Raw genomic sequence first — 15,211 nt, forward strand, 5'->3', positions numbered from 1 at the left:
CCAAAGACAGAATTCTGGGCTAAACTCCCTTCGATGGACCATTTGGAAGATAGCTTTTTCCCCCATATGCACGTATTTGAAAAAAGCATAGCCTGTATAAATAAGCTCTGTACACAAAGCCCTAATTTTGTGCTTTTTGGTATGAAACTACATGATGTACTTGTGATACATGTGTGATGATGATCATGATTGACAAAAAGGGCGAGATAAAGGCTACTTCCATTGAATATATCGCCAGACATTACTAGAGGAGCAACGTGCCGCGTCATAGATCGATCGACTCCTCTGTGTTCAACTGCAACGCCTTGGTATTGTACCACATGGCACGACTGCATGCATGGAATAGACAGATGTGTTGTGAAGGAGTAACTAGTTCTTGAGCTATATCGTAAATGCCTAGATAGTGTTTATATCAGTTAATTAACAACTGAGGGGAAATGTCGCAGGTACAAGCTAGGTTCTTCACGGAGAACAAAAGGTGAGACTTGGTTTTCTAAACTGCACGATAAGAAAACTACGCTAGCTAGAAGAAAATCAGTAACAGGCTAACTAGCTAGCCGAGTAGCTTACTAACTAACTAATAACACGAAGTTGTGGGATAACGTTATTAGTTTGGCGTTTACCAAATCAAGTGTAACTAATTGATTTTTTGGTTTAGCTGTTATTACTGTATTTAGCGTTATCCCCAGGTTGGCAAGGTTCATTCGCCTCTTGGTTTAGCGTAGCTAACGTTAATGATCCTATCAACTCCAATGGGTGAACTTACTATATTAGGTAACGTTACTGTACCGACTACTGAACCCATAATGGTTTAGCTATAATAGCTAACGCTTCAATAATGTCAACTAATGTTTTTCTTGTAGTTCGGGGGTAACTCATCTATGGGGGTAACGCTAGATAACTAAGTGCGATCTCTTTTCTAGGTATGCTGTGGATGATGTCCCATTCTCCATCCCAGCTGCCTCTGAGGTGCTGGACCTCAGCAATGTCATCAACAAGCTGCTGGAGGCAAAGAATGGTAAGACATAAGGCAAAAACATCCGGTTATACCTGTGTGTTTGGTCCACAGCCCCCCCCCTCCCCCAATATTCTGTTGAAATAATTATATTGATTTACTGTATGATACACAATCCTGTTGTCTAAATTAATACAGGAAAGCAAATTCTACTTAAAATCTCACAAAATGGAATCTGAAATATTAGGGAATACCGGTATTGGAGTTTTTTCCCCCATCATAGTTTATATTACAGTTATATACATCATATTGCAGATTCATGCACTGAACATGAATTTGATTGTTTATTGTGATTTAACATTTGCCAGGTGTATACCAAAATAATCTATTATCCTAATATTGATCTTATCACCCAGCCCTATTTCCAGCTGCTTGGATGCTGTCTGTCCTCTTGTTTTTACATTGAGCCTATATTATATCAGATAATTCACAAAGTTCCAGTGCTAGATCAAAAAACAGTATTGAAATGTTGACGATATGTATATGTAAAAAATACTGTTTTCTGTTTCTGTAGCATCTCACAGCCAGGTGGATTTTGACTTCCTCGTCCGGGGGCAGTTCCTGCGGATGTCGCTGTCCAATCACATGGAAACAGAGGGCATATCAACGGTATGACCAGAATCTGTGCTTAAAATTCAATGGTTTAGAGTCTAAATGTGTTTAGACACCATGTGACTGTCGGTCACATTAATGGCATTGAGTATTTCCAATGACATGTAGTTGGAGTAAAGCTTGTTTCAGTGTGCAGGAAGATGTACTTGTCATGACTGCAATATCATGCTTTTAGTCAGGATTCAATTGGCCATTTTCTTTTTTAAACAAGAAGGCAGTCCATTACTCTTAACACGTTCAGTGCCAGCGACGCCATATGGCGTCATTAGAAATTTACCGTACAGTGCCAGCGACGCCAAATGGCGTCATAACTCCAAATTGTTTTTTTGACGGGGGGGTGTCGATCTAAGCTTCTTACGTCGCCTCTAACAATATTGTAGCTATTGGAGGTCGATAACCTATTTTACAAACCCATTAGGTGGCGACAGCACTCTCCTGATCAGAGAAAAAGGAGCCAAACACACAGAAATAGTCACTGTGGAAAATGAGGAAATCGCATCGCATCCGTCCGTATGCATCGACGTGCCTCCATAAACGAGCACAATGCCAGCTGTGCCCCCAGCAGCAGCATCCGCTGTCACAACTGAGCACTTCCATGTACGCTGCAACAGCACATTCACATAATCAGCATTATTATTCCGAACTGGAAGCATGCCAGCCCGTGACAAACACACGCGGAACCAAAAAGCTGAATGTCGCGCACCATTCACTGTGTGTGCGCAGCAAACTCAGCAGAGACTGAGAGCCACCAGACACATAAGACACACCCAGGAGGCGTGTGCAGTTGAGGGGGGGGGGGGGGGGGCACGGAGAGCAGCAGAGCAGCATACACTTCACCCAGACAGACCCAGACATCAGAAAATTAGCTTCAGAGTCAGAGATGTGCTTGAAATGTTTAATTTCACAAAAGGCTCATTATCTCAGCTCGTAGAAAAAAAGGTATGTTTTTCGTTCAATCAAGCTATCTTCTCCGGCTCATAACTAAAGAACGGAAAATGGGATCAATAAACTTTTTTTTGCAGGTGATAGAAGAGAGTCTCATCGTTATTTGTGCGTGTTCAGTGTTTACATAGTAATTATTAAAAAAATTATATGACTGTTTTAAAATGCATTGCGGCCTATGTGGCACAGCAAGCAACCTTTTGCCCAAGGGCCGTGGCACTGAAAGTGTTAATCAAAAAAGACCCATTTACTCTGCGATTTTTGGCTGTCCCAAACAAAAGATGACTGACATGAAAGAAATAATATCATTGGTTGTGGCTACAAAAATGGGGGTCCTGCATCACGCAGTGAGACTCTAGGACGAATTCTAGTCTAGGACGAATTCTGACAGTGTCAGAAATGTAGGGTGCCGCTACTAAACAACCAGAAAAAGAAACGCTGCATGATCCTCCCTATCAGTAGACGCCAAATGCTAGTAGCTGCTGCTAATAAATAATTAACGTTACCTCAAGTTCTGTTGCGAAATTGGCATCTCTCTTTTCCCTAGCCGTGACCGGGACGGGTCCACATTCTCCTCTTCCTCTTGTTTGGATGTTTTTCCATAGACATAAATGCCACTATTGCAAGGGTTCGATTCATGCTTAGCTTTATTGTTTCTCTCTACCAGGCAGTGTAGAGTCCACTCTCCTGCTTTCTTCAAATGTTCAAATGTTATCTTTATTCTGTATATTCTTGTTACTGTGTGTTAGCTAGAATCAGCTAGACATACTTTCTGTGAAGCCCTCTGAGACATGCTTGTGAATTAGGGCTATATAAATAAACTTGACTTGACTTGACTTGACATGATGCATGCTGTGTAGTTGGGCCCCCATTGATGATGACAGACTTGTGTTTTGACGTGCGTCTTACCTGCGATCCAATAGGTGTCATCATCATACAATCTACACACATCAAACCGATGTCGTACCCAAGTTTATCAGACCCAAGTCGCACAGTGTGGCCTGCCATAAACTTATAAGACTGCTAAAATCGTACAGTCTGTACGCCGGCTTAAGTCAACTTGGGCACAGATGTGTTTCCAGGAGGGGCATAACTGGCTCTGAGCACGTGATTTGGTATTTCTAATGTGTCTGTTTGTGTCAATGTGTCTGTGTTTCAATGTATGTCTGTGTTTCAATGTTTCTGTCTGTCAATGTGTCTGTGTGTCAATGTGTCAGTGTGTGTGTCAATGTGTCTGTTTGTGTCAATGTGTCTGTCTGTGTTTCAATGTGTCTGTGTCAATGTGTCTGTTTGTGTCAATGTGTCTGTTTGTGTCAATGTGTCTGTTTGTGTCAATGTGTCTGTTTGTGTCAATGTGTCTGTTTGTGTCAATGTGTCTGTTTGTGTCAATGTGTCTGTTTGTGTCAATGTGTCTGTTTGTGTCAATGTGTCTGTTTGTGTCAATGTGTCTGTTTGTGTCAATGTGTCTGTTTGTGTCAATGTGTCTGTTTGTGTCAATGTGTCTGTTTGTGTCAATGTGTCTGTTTGTGTCAATGTGTCTGTTTGTGTCAATGTGTCTGTTTGTGTCAATGTGTCTGTGTGTGTCAATGTGTCTGTTTGTGTCAATGTGTCTGTGTGTGTCAATGTGTCTGTTTGTGTCAATGTGTCTGTGTCAATGTGTCTGTTTGTGTCAATGTGTCTGTGTGTGTCAATGTGTCTGTTTGTGTCAATGTGTCTGTTTGTGTCAATGTGTCTGTTTGTGTCAATGTGTCTGTTTGTGTCAATGTGTCTGTCTGTGTCAATGTGTCTGTCTGTGTCAATGTGTCTGTTTGTGTCAATGTGTCTGTTTGTGTCAATGTGTCTGTTTGTGTCAATGTGTCTGTTTGTGTCAATGTGTCTGTTTGTGTCAATGTGTCTGTTTGTGTCAATGTGTCTGTTTGTGTCAATGTGTCTGTTTGTGTCAATGTGTCTGTTTGTGTCAATGTGTCTGTTTGTGTCAATGTGTCTGTTTGTGTCAATGTGTCTGTTTGTGTCAATGTGTCTGTTTGTGTCAATGTGTCTGTTTGTGTCAATGTGTCTGTCTGTGTTTCAATGTGTCTGTCTGTGTTTCAATGTGTCTGTTTGTGTCAATGTGTCTGTCTGTGTTTCAATGTGTCTGTCTGTGTTTCAATGTGTCTGTTTGTGTCAATGTGTCTGTCTGTGTTTCAATGTGTCTGTCTGTGTGTCAATGTGTCTGTTTGTGTCAATGTGTCTGTTTGTGTCAATGTGTCTGTTTGTGTCAATGTGTCTGTTTGTGTCAATGTGTCTGTCTGTGTTTCAATGTGTCTGTCTGTGTTTCAATGTGTCTGTTTGTGTCAATGTGTCTGTCTGTGTTTCAATGTGTCTGTCTGTGTTTCAATGTGTCTGTCTGTGTTTCAATGTGTCTGTCTGTGTTTCAATGTGTCTGTTTGTGTCAATGTGTCTGTCTGTGTTTCAATGTGTCTGTCTGTGTTTCAATGTGTCTGTCTGTGTTTCAATGTGTATGTCTGTGTTTCAATGTGTCTGTCTGTGTTTCAATGTTTCTGTTTGTGTCAATGTGTCTGTCTGTGTTTCAATGTGTCTGTCTGTGTTTCAATGTGTCTGTCTGTGTTTCAATGTGTCTGTCTGTGTTTCAATGTGTCTGTCTGTGTTTCAATGTGTCTGTCTGTGTTTCAATGTGTCTGTCTGTGTTTCAATGTGTCTGTCTGTGTTTCAATGTGTCTGTCTGTGTTTCAATGTGTCTGTCTGTGTTTCAATGTGTCTGTCTGTGTTTCAATGTGTATGTCTGTGTTTCAATGTGTCTGTCTGTGTTTCAATGTGTCTGTCTGTGTTTCAATGTGTCTGTCTGTGTTTCAATGTGTCTGTCTGTGTTTCAATGTGTCTGTCTGTGTTTCAATGTGTCTGTCTGTGTTTCAATGTGTCTGTCTGCATCTCAATGTGTCTGTCTGTGTTTCAATGTGTCTGTCTGCATCTCAATGTGTCTGTCTGCGTCTCAATGTGTCTGTCTGTGTTTCAATGTGTCTGTCTGTGTTTCAATGTGTCTGTCTGTGTTTCAATGTGTCTGTCTGTGTTTCAATGTGTCTGTCTGTGTTTCAATGTGTCTGTCTGCATCTCAATGTGTCTGTCTGCGTCTCAATGTGTCTGTCTGTGTTTCAATGTGTCTGTCTGTGTTTCAATGTGTCTGTCTGTGTTTCAATGTGTCTGTCTGTGTTTCAGGAAGATGTGGTGGAGATTGAGTACGTGGAGAGAATCACAGCCCCGGAGCCTGAGGAGTGCATGATGCACGATGACTGGATTAGCTCAGTAGATGCAGATACTGAATGGTAAGAGAGACTGACATCACATCACACTACAGACTTACATGAATCGCCTCACTTTGAGTTGACTTCACCAGCCATTCTTTCTGGAAGAGTGTGACTGAGTGACTCAGTGCATTGTATCATCACTCTGTGTGGTCCCAGCCAAGAAGTAACACCGTGACTTACATGTTTGTTTTGCCTTGGTGGATCCAGTAAAATAGTCTTTGAATAGTGAATGAAGTACATTGGAAATCTTTCATTGATTATCTACTTTAGTAGACCGAGGACTCAGAAATAAATAAAAAAAAGTCACTGGAGGTCCTCATTTACAAAAAACTTGAATTGTTTTGTACCACTCTTGTTCTGTGTCATATTCCATGACATGTTTCTTTTATGTTTGAATCAAAATACAATATCCTATCAGCCTTGTTTTTTAGCTGCGACCAGCAGCTGTATAAGTCACTCTGTGGGTCCTCACATCTTGTCTGTTCTCTGCAGGATCCTGACAGGGTCATACGACAAGACGGCCAGGATCTGGTCTACGGAGGGCAAGGCGGTGATGACAGTGGCAGGACACACAGACGTGGTCAAAGATGTAGCCTGGGTGAAGAGAGGTGAGCAAGTCACAACAGAAGACAATTTGCGCTGCTAGAAATCATTGTGAAATCTCTTAAAACCTCTGGATGAACTGACATGGAGTTGGTTTTACAGTGTGAGGTCATGTCTCCAGTCCACCTTGTTTTGTTCCTGTGTAGACGGTCTGACCTCTGTGCTCCTGACGGCCTCTCTGGACCAAACCATTCTGCTGTGGGAGTGGAACTCGGAGAGGAACAAGGTGAAAGCCAGACACTGCTGCCGGGGACACACAGGCAGCGTCGACGCCATCGCCACAGACTCCACCGGCTCAAAGGTACGAGGGCCGGAGAGTGGAGAAAAGGCATAGAAATGAGTTTCAGTAAGATTACAACATGGTTTTAATTTAATTCATCAAAAATGTTTGTGTTGCTCCCATTCAGTTCTGCAGCGGCTCCTGGGATAAAATGCTAAAGATTTGGTCTGCAGGTATGTTAGCAGAATGATTTCACTCTTAAGCAACACTGAACAAAGAACAAATCTCTGAGAACTGAATGCCTTCCTGTCTGCCAGTTCCCACAGAGGAGGCAGATGAGGTGGAGGAGCCTCCTAACAGACCCCGGAAGAAGCAGAAGACTGAACAGCTGGGCCTGACCAGGGTGAGTGGCCAAATGGGCCTGCAGTCTGTTTGCATTGTCCAGTTTGAGCTGGTTAAATGGTGCCCTTTTAGTTCTCATAGAATGAGCTGGCCTGTCTCTTTTAGAGACCGTTTAATGTAGCTGAGGTCAAGGAGCAACCTCCATCATATTGGTGATGGATGGCATGACTGGCCTGATATCTACAGGGTTCTGCCAAGTAGGGATGGACGTGAGTACTCGGGTACTCGAGCACTCGTTCATAACGTCAGTACTCGAGTAACGTTTCTGCTGTTCGGGTACTCGCCCCACTCCCCACCCCTTTAAAAATGGTCTAGAAGATCTACGCATGCATCATCATGTGGATCTGGCAGCATGAACTGCACGGGCGTCAAGTCAGCCAGAATGTACAAGTACGCCATCCGCTTTGTTGCTTTCAAAATAAAACGCTTATTGTAACGTAACCTTATTTATTTTGAGTACCGTAATGCGTTACAGCCACAGTTTCACGCCATATAACATCACAACGAGTATTTTGATACAAGGTTTGCTGCCTCATTCGTTGAAATACCTTTTCTCCTCCAACGTGCATCAATAAGCTATTTACTATTGTTTAAGTAACATTATTTTGAAAGTTTTAACCGGAAGTTTTCCAGCTCATCCCAAAAATGGTGGCTGGAGATATTCCCCCGAATGAGACGCACGCTTCTTCATAGCGCACGCCCGATAAAACTCATTCAAAACTTTGCACTAACGCTAGTTTACTGACTACACTCACTGTCGTTTGCCATAATGGTAGTCACAAGAAATGTGGAGAAAGAATCACTTTTTGGGAGACAATCACTTCATGGTGATCACTATTCAGCTGCAGCTGTAACATTAATCACACTGGTCAGTTTTCACTTTTTGGCAGAACACCGGACCTTGTAATCCGTGGATTTACGTTAGTGTAACAGTGATCATGAAGTAAAATGGATGATACTGGACAATAACCTGACATTGCTGGACAATGGACATGTATTGGAAATGCCTTCGCTTGTTTCACAACTTGTCTGCTCCAAAGCGCTAATGCCATCCATCCAACCATCGGAGATACTGTCTGAGGTAGGCTTTAGATGTTCGCTTAGCGTTCAATGTCAAAGCAATCTTTAGACAAATATTTTCCCTTCCCATTCACAAGATTGATAGTAGAATTAACTTGTTAAAGACAAAATGTAATAGAATGTAAATTTGATGCCCCTTTTGTGCCAAATCTATATTTGAAAATCAATTATTTGATTCGCGTGAAGTCCTTGAAATTGAAAAAAATTGTGCTTGAAGAAGTGCTTGAAAGTCCTTGAATTTTGTTTTGTAATGTCGGTATGAACCCTGTATCTAATAAAAGGCCAAAGTTGGCTCACTATATCACCCAATTGATTTATCGACCCGAGTTAGTATTTTGATTGAATGTATTAATGTGGGTAAGAAAGGTACATCGACAATGTCAAGTAGTGAAAACTCAACTTGTGTTCTTGTAACTTCCAGACTCCCCTGATGACATTATCTGGACACAGTGAGGCGGTGTCCTCTGTCCTGTGGTGCGACGGGGACGAGCTGTGCAGCGCGTCCTGGGACCACACCATCCGCATGTGGGACATTGAGACTGGAGGAATGAAGACCACACTGGTGAGAGCATAGACTATATACAAATATGGACGTCATGACAGCTCCTCAAAAGTGAAGCTAAAACATCTCGATCGCCCCCTTGTGGCTGGTAGTATAGTATAGCAGACATGAGTCAAACTATTTTTTTTTAAGTAGCCTACATGACATAATGTTTTCCTAAAGATGCTTTCGATCATTTTAGGTACTTCTTATCACGCTGATGTATGTTCAAGTGCAAATGTTTCTAAGAAGTTTGTTTTTGAATGGTTATTTTTTAGATATAAAAACGGCTCATTCACAGCTGTGACAGCCACTCTCAAACCTCCGTCAGGTGGCACCACCGCTGAGGGAGCTCAGTCCGACTCTGTTGTGCATACTCCAGTTGCAAATGACGGAGGGGGGGAGGTCTTATTCGAATCACACCCACTTTCGAACCCGGCCATCATTTAGATGTCAATTCCACACCTGTAAAATGTTTGTGACTGCATCTTGCACGGTTTTGACACTATCATGATGACAAAATCTGTTGACAGCCGCATGCCAATTGTGCACAAATAGTCTCTCCCTCTCTCCATTCTCTCTCTGAGCAGCGCTCTGAGTATGAACACCTCGGCCCGAGCGCGGAGTGCGCTCCTGGTTTGCGGAGCTCCACCTCGCGCTGCCTTCCTGGAGTATGTCCTGTGCACTTTTCTCAATCAGGGCTCGACTGCGATAATTTTGATCGCATTTGCTACTAAAAATAGAACAGTGCGAATTGTAAAACGCAATAAGGGGCACGTGTGCGAATACAGAATTCAACCGTTCAGTTCATTTTTAATGCCACGCTCCGTTTCAATGTTGTTGCAGTGTGTAGTGAAGGCAGCACTGCGCAGAGTCCGTTGAAAAAAGCATGTGATCGACTCGTCACATCGTGTGTCAGACGATGGATTTGTACACAGGAGACAAAGCTACCGCTGCAGCAGACGATAGTTATGGCTAGCGCCTAGCGTTAGCTGGCTTGTATGAATGACATCGCTAGTTATTTAGCAGCTAATGTTTGTGTTAGCAACGCAAGCGTTAGCATGCCACTCGCTAACGTCTTCAAAAAGACCTGTTGACGATCTGGCTAACGTTATGCTGTCTGTTATTAGATAGACCATCTAACGCTATCTGATATCGGCTATCTGATAACGTTACACAGCTATGGTTTTCAACAGAACAATAGCCAATGAGCTGTATTGAGCCCTTCTGGTAGGAAATAAATGCATGCTGCATCATGATAATACTTTGAATTGAATTAAACTTAATTGTAACGTATCAGAGATTAATAGAATCATATCGAATACATGCTATATTGTTCTGTATCAAATTTTACTTGTGCTACTAAAATTCTTTATGTGCTCCTAACTTTTTCAACTCGGTAGCACATGTGCTCCTTGGGAAAATGGTAAGCGTCGGGCCCTGTTCTCAATAGACCCTTCTCACGGGGGCCATTTTGTGTCGAAAAGGCAGGGTAAACACAGGTGCAAGCAAAACACTAATGAGGGTTTCAAACTTCCTTGATTGGATTTTGGAAACCCTCATTAGTGTTTTGCTTGCACCTGTGTTTACCCTGCCTTTTCGACACAAAATGGCCCCCATGAAAAGGTCAGGCGAGCAGCAACGGCCCGATCACCAGCTATCTTCTTTTCCTCCTCTGATTGGTTGCGCTGAGCAACAAGTACATACAGAGACATGCAAGTCCAATGCCATTACCACACACATAACCTATAATAGTATAGCCTATGTTTATTTTTAAAAAAAATATATTTTTTGCGTGTGTGTGTGTGGACCGGGCTCACGGCCCGGTACCAAATGCGTTGCGGCCCGGTACCAAATGCGTTGCGGCCCGGTACCGGTCCGCGGCCTGGTGGTTGGGGACCACTGCTTTAAAGTGCTTGAATTTAGGGTTTTTCCTGGATAGAGAATTGCGAGGGGGCCACCTCTGTTAAATTTCGCTCAGCCTTCAGCTTTCAGCAAGTGAACACAAAATATTCTTCTGTTCTTGCAGTCCGTGGGTTTCTGTCATTATTTGCAATTGGAACTTACAGCACAGTTGAGAAGTGTTCACACATTCAACCTGCACTTTAATTGGCTGTGAGCTTCTGCTAGTTTTCATTATAAAAATTCTGTATTGTAACAGTAGGCTAATTAACGTCGGTCAATGTCTCAAACTATGCCGTGTTCCTGAAAAGTCCTTGAAAAGTCCTTGAATTTGATGTTGAAGGTGTGGGAACCCTGAAAATATTAGTAAAATGTCTACAATGATTTCCCTTAATAAACGGATTGACCGTTGTCTTTCTCCTTCCTACAGACGGGCAGCAAAGTGTTTAACTGCATCTCCTACTCCCCTCTGTGTCGACGGCTGGCCTCCGGCAGCACCGACAGACACATCAGACTGTGGGACCCTCGCACCAAAGGTACCACTGTGCTCTCAATACCACACATGAACACACACTCATAAACTAGCAAAACCCTAATGTAACTCTGCACTCTCCTCTGCTCTGCAGACGGCTCGCTGGTGCTGCTGTCTCTGACCTCCCACACCGGCTGGGTCACCGCCGTCAAGTGGGCGCCTTCCCATGAGCACCAGTTGGTCTCGGGTTCCCTCGACAACCTGGTCAAACTGTGGGACACCAGAAGGTCTGTGAAGCACTTAATTCACACTTTATATACCTTATGGTATTCTTATCTCATATAGTATGACTGTAATATTGCTATAATATTCATATTGGAACTTATAGTGTGTTGATAGTATTACATTTTTAGTGACATTACATACCTTTCCATCTGCTATGGTATTACTAGTATATACTATACTATAGTAATTACATGACATTTTACATTTTTGCTGTAATATTTGCTACTAAAATTGAATAATCGATTACTGTATTTGCTTTATAGCGTTATAGTAGTTTATTGTATTGGTGACTAAATTCCCCATAAGTCAGTAGATAGTTTGCATTAAATCTGTATAGTGGACTTGTACGCATTGAATCCAGATAGCAGAGGAGTGATATAGTCTTAACACGTTCACTGCCAATGACGTGTTTTTACGTCAAACTAAATCCAACGGTTGACTGCCAATGACGTGTTTTTACGTCAAAAAAACGAATTTTTTTTTTTTGACCGTGGGATGTGCATCTAACCCTTTTACATCTCTTATATAATTATTGGAGCCACCGAACATGTACAACCCATTCCACCGACCCACTAAGTGGCGACAGTGCTCTCCCAGACTAGAGGAAGGCAAGCAAAAAGCATGTGTGAGGAAGCCATTCTCATGAAAATGGATGGCGAAAACGTTTTCGCGCTGATTGCTGGTGGTGCGGGATTGCAAATTTGCATAATAGATTACGGGTGGAACACACTTTGAAACACGCAGCATAAATAAGACCAGAATTGCAAAAGCTTCATCAAAGCTCTCAACACAAACCACAAGAAACGAGCGAGCCGATCCAGACTTGCACAGCGGCCGCCAGCAGACAGGCAGCAGCAGCAGAAGCAGTGAGCCTGGTGACGCGAGGTTACAGCAGCAGAAACGAGCTTGTGACATGCCCGCTGCAGCCAAGAAGAACACACACGGAGGGAGGAGTTTGAATGAGAGGGGTGTTTCCTGCTGTTATGGAGGAAATTACTGTTCAAAACTATTGTTTAGATGTCTGATGTCTTACTGATGCCAAAAATGAATGGTTAAAGTGACTGTTCTATCGAATTTCACAAAAAGCTGTTTATCTCAAAATAATTTTTCAGACGCTGAAACCATGCTGTATTCAACTGCTAATGCTTACATAACTACTAACTCTACAAACTAACTCTTTTAGACAGAGAAAGCACACATTCTATTAGTTCTTTTGAGATATTGTGTGTTCACAAAATCTTAGCAGAAAAGAATCCTCGGGTCTTGAAAGATGAGCCAGAATCCTCAAAAAAACCCTCTGGCAGAACCTACCTACAGTAAAAAAAAAAACGGCTGGCAGTGAATGTGTTAATACAGGAACGTAGTGAGGAAGTGATTTTTTTTTATTATTATTTTTATTTATTTTTATTTTTCAATTGCTACAATAGACTTGAATGAGGAGAGAAAACTGATAGCACAAGCTGGATCATAATCCATGCAGTTACAGTTCATGAATGGTCTCCGGCTTGTCATGGCAGCATATCTTTCCACATATTTCCAGCAGAAAGCAGCCGGGGGTGGAGCCTCCAGTTGCAGCGCTGCCTCCGTCTGGAATAAGCTTCCTGCCATTGTCAGGGAATCAGACGCAGTCTCAGTCAGCGTTTAAGACTGGAGATGCATTTCCTACAGCACCTTAACTCTTAGCTGGAGTGTTTCATTCACTTTCTCCTCTTATGTATTGCCTGCTCACATACAGTATCTGTCATTACCCGCTCACATACAGTATCTGTGTGGTGGCCTGCAAAAACCCTTGACATGGTGAAAATGTGACATTTTCATTTTTTTATTTTACATAAATCAGAAACTCTCCCTTATAGGCTATATAACTTTTTGAATGACTGAGATAGCTCTCTCACATCAAAAGTTATCAGTATTTTAATCTGTTATGTGTCTGTCTAAAAGTAAAACGTGAGGAAAAATGGCTCTAACATTCCACAACACTATTTTCTACAGTAGCATTCCATCAAAAAGTACAAATAAATACTTTACGTTTTGTTAGATGAAAATAATTATTCACCATGATGTACTATGGAGATGAAAGTAACCAAATCACTCAGAATCTCAAAATACCTGCAAAACTCATTTTTGACCTTCTTTGGCTCATTGCCAACAATGTGCAGCAGCGAAAGGTGAAGGGTTCTCCCAGACCACCACACATGAATTCACAAGCTCTTTCTTCGAGTTTAGCATTGTGCTATGTTGTTTCTCTTATCGCTGCATGTATCCCTTTGTGACGATCCTGAGAGCGCTGTATGAATAAATGTAACTGGGCCATATTGTCTTCCAGCTGCAAGGCTCCCCTGTATGACCTGGCTGCCCACGAAGACAAAGTGTTCTGTGTAGACTGGACAGAGAGCGGGGTGAGATACAGCAGCCATTTAACACACATGCCATGTCAACACACAGGAAAATATTCAGTGTTTGCAACTTTGCATCAAAGACAAATCAGATGAAATGATAATGACACAGGGGAAATCGAGGTGACTGCTGCAGGAAAGAATTTGATCACGATTAAAACCCCCCCCGATTAAAACGATTAAAAAAAACGATTAAACGATTAAAACGATTTAAAAAACGATTTTTAGATGGACAAGCCCGTCTTTTATTGTCACACGGTTACACATCAACACATGCACGGAGGGCCACAAACACACACATGCTGACGGTGGCCGGTGAAATTTGTCCTCTGCATTTAACCCATCCTGGCTTTGTCCTTTCCTCCGGGGGGCAGGCCAGGAGCAGTGGTCGCTTTCTCGTACAGCGCCCGGGGACCGACTTCGGATGTTGTCGTCACTGGTCGGATGACGATGACGATCTGATCTTCTGCATGTTTTTAATGGGGGGGGGGTTATATACGGAGGAACCCCCCTGGGTTCAAACCAACAATTTAAATATTTGGAAGATTGCAAGATGAGTAGAATTAAATGGATGTATAACTCTTCTGTCTCTGTTTGCAGCTGATGCTGAGTGGAGGTGCGGATAACAAGCTGTACACCTACAGATACTCAGGCTGTCAGAGTGACGCCGGGGCCTAGCCTGAGCGGAGAGCTTCCACATCATCACCACAGACACACTGAATGAATACACATGGACATTCATAGCAGCAGTATTCAAAATAAAGCAGCAGTGATGTTTTCTTTCCTTTTGTATTTTAGAGAACTTGGTGTGTTCCTCACTGTCCTGGTTATTTTTACGCTCATGAGATGTGACAGTGTTTTCTTATGGATTGTCTCTGTATTCCTGTGAATTACCTACCTAAGATAACTATAAATTAATTTTGTCTTCTACAATGTTGATGTTTCTTCAATTTACTGTTTCAGTTGACAAGGTGTACTGCATATTTTGAGTGCTGCTTACTAGTATAGGCAATTTGAGGATATGATACAGAGTGGCACTTGTACTGATATAATGAAAACGGACAGTAGGTTTGACACTTGACAAGATGCTCATTATTACTCAGTATTTGTATCTAACCCGGTGCTTTTTCTCTATTCCAAGTTGCCTTGAGTCTTGATGAAATTAAATCAGTAGTGCCTACCATAAATGCATGGTATTACCATTTATATTGAAAATTGCTGTTCGATGAGTTGCAAGGTCACATTCCAGATGTACATTGTACATCTATTACACGTTATCTACTTCCTCAAGTTTCTGGAAGCTGAAGGAAAACTTGTGATCTCTAGAACAAAATATGTTCTTCCTCCACAAACTGGTTTGACCAACAACAAACATGGTTTGACCAAAGAGGAGAATTGGGGTGATGTATCACACTGCGAGTATTTCCAGACACCACATG

General features: G+C 42.2%; 1 protein-coding gene across 1 annotated transcript; it reads left to right on the forward strand.

Moving 5' to 3' along the window:
- The first annotated feature begins 332 nt into the window (after positions 1-332).
- wdr12 (WD repeat domain 12) lies at positions 333-14,699 on the forward strand. Its single transcript, XM_083632521.1, has 13 exons — positions 333-478; positions 924-1,018; positions 1,530-1,624; positions 5,783-5,889; positions 6,364-6,479; positions 6,621-6,775; positions 6,882-6,927; positions 7,012-7,097; positions 8,598-8,738; positions 11,050-11,155; positions 11,246-11,378; positions 13,703-13,775; positions 14,373-14,699. The coding sequence occupies exons 1-13, from the start codon at positions 438-440 to the stop codon at positions 14,448-14,450; spliced, it is 1,272 nt and encodes a 423-aa protein (XP_083488647.1). The 5' UTR covers positions 333-437; the 3' UTR covers positions 14,451-14,699.
- The last annotated feature ends 512 nt before the right edge of the window (positions 14,700-15,211 follow it).

This window comes from Poromitra crassiceps (assembly GCF_964638095.1).
Source record: "Poromitra crassiceps genome assembly, chromosome: 3".
Taxonomy (NCBI): Eukaryota; Metazoa; Chordata; class Actinopteri; order Beryciformes; family Melamphaidae; genus Poromitra; species Poromitra crassiceps.

What these genes read in the sequence shown, in the direction of transcription:
- wdr12 (XM_083632521.1), top strand. Translation starts at nt 438, where the DNA reads ATGTCGCAGGTACAAGCTAGGTTCTTCACGGAGAACAAAAG. An exon ending in TTCTTCACGGAGAACAAAAG is followed by an intron (nt 479 to 923) that starts GTGAGACTTGGT and finishes TCTCTTTTCTAG; the next exon opens with GTATGCTGTGGATGATGTCC. An exon ending in GCTAAAGATTTGGTCTGCAG is followed by an intron (nt 6,928 to 7,011) that starts GTATGTTAGCAG and finishes CCTGTCTGCCAG; the next exon opens with TTCCCACAGAGGAGGCAGAT.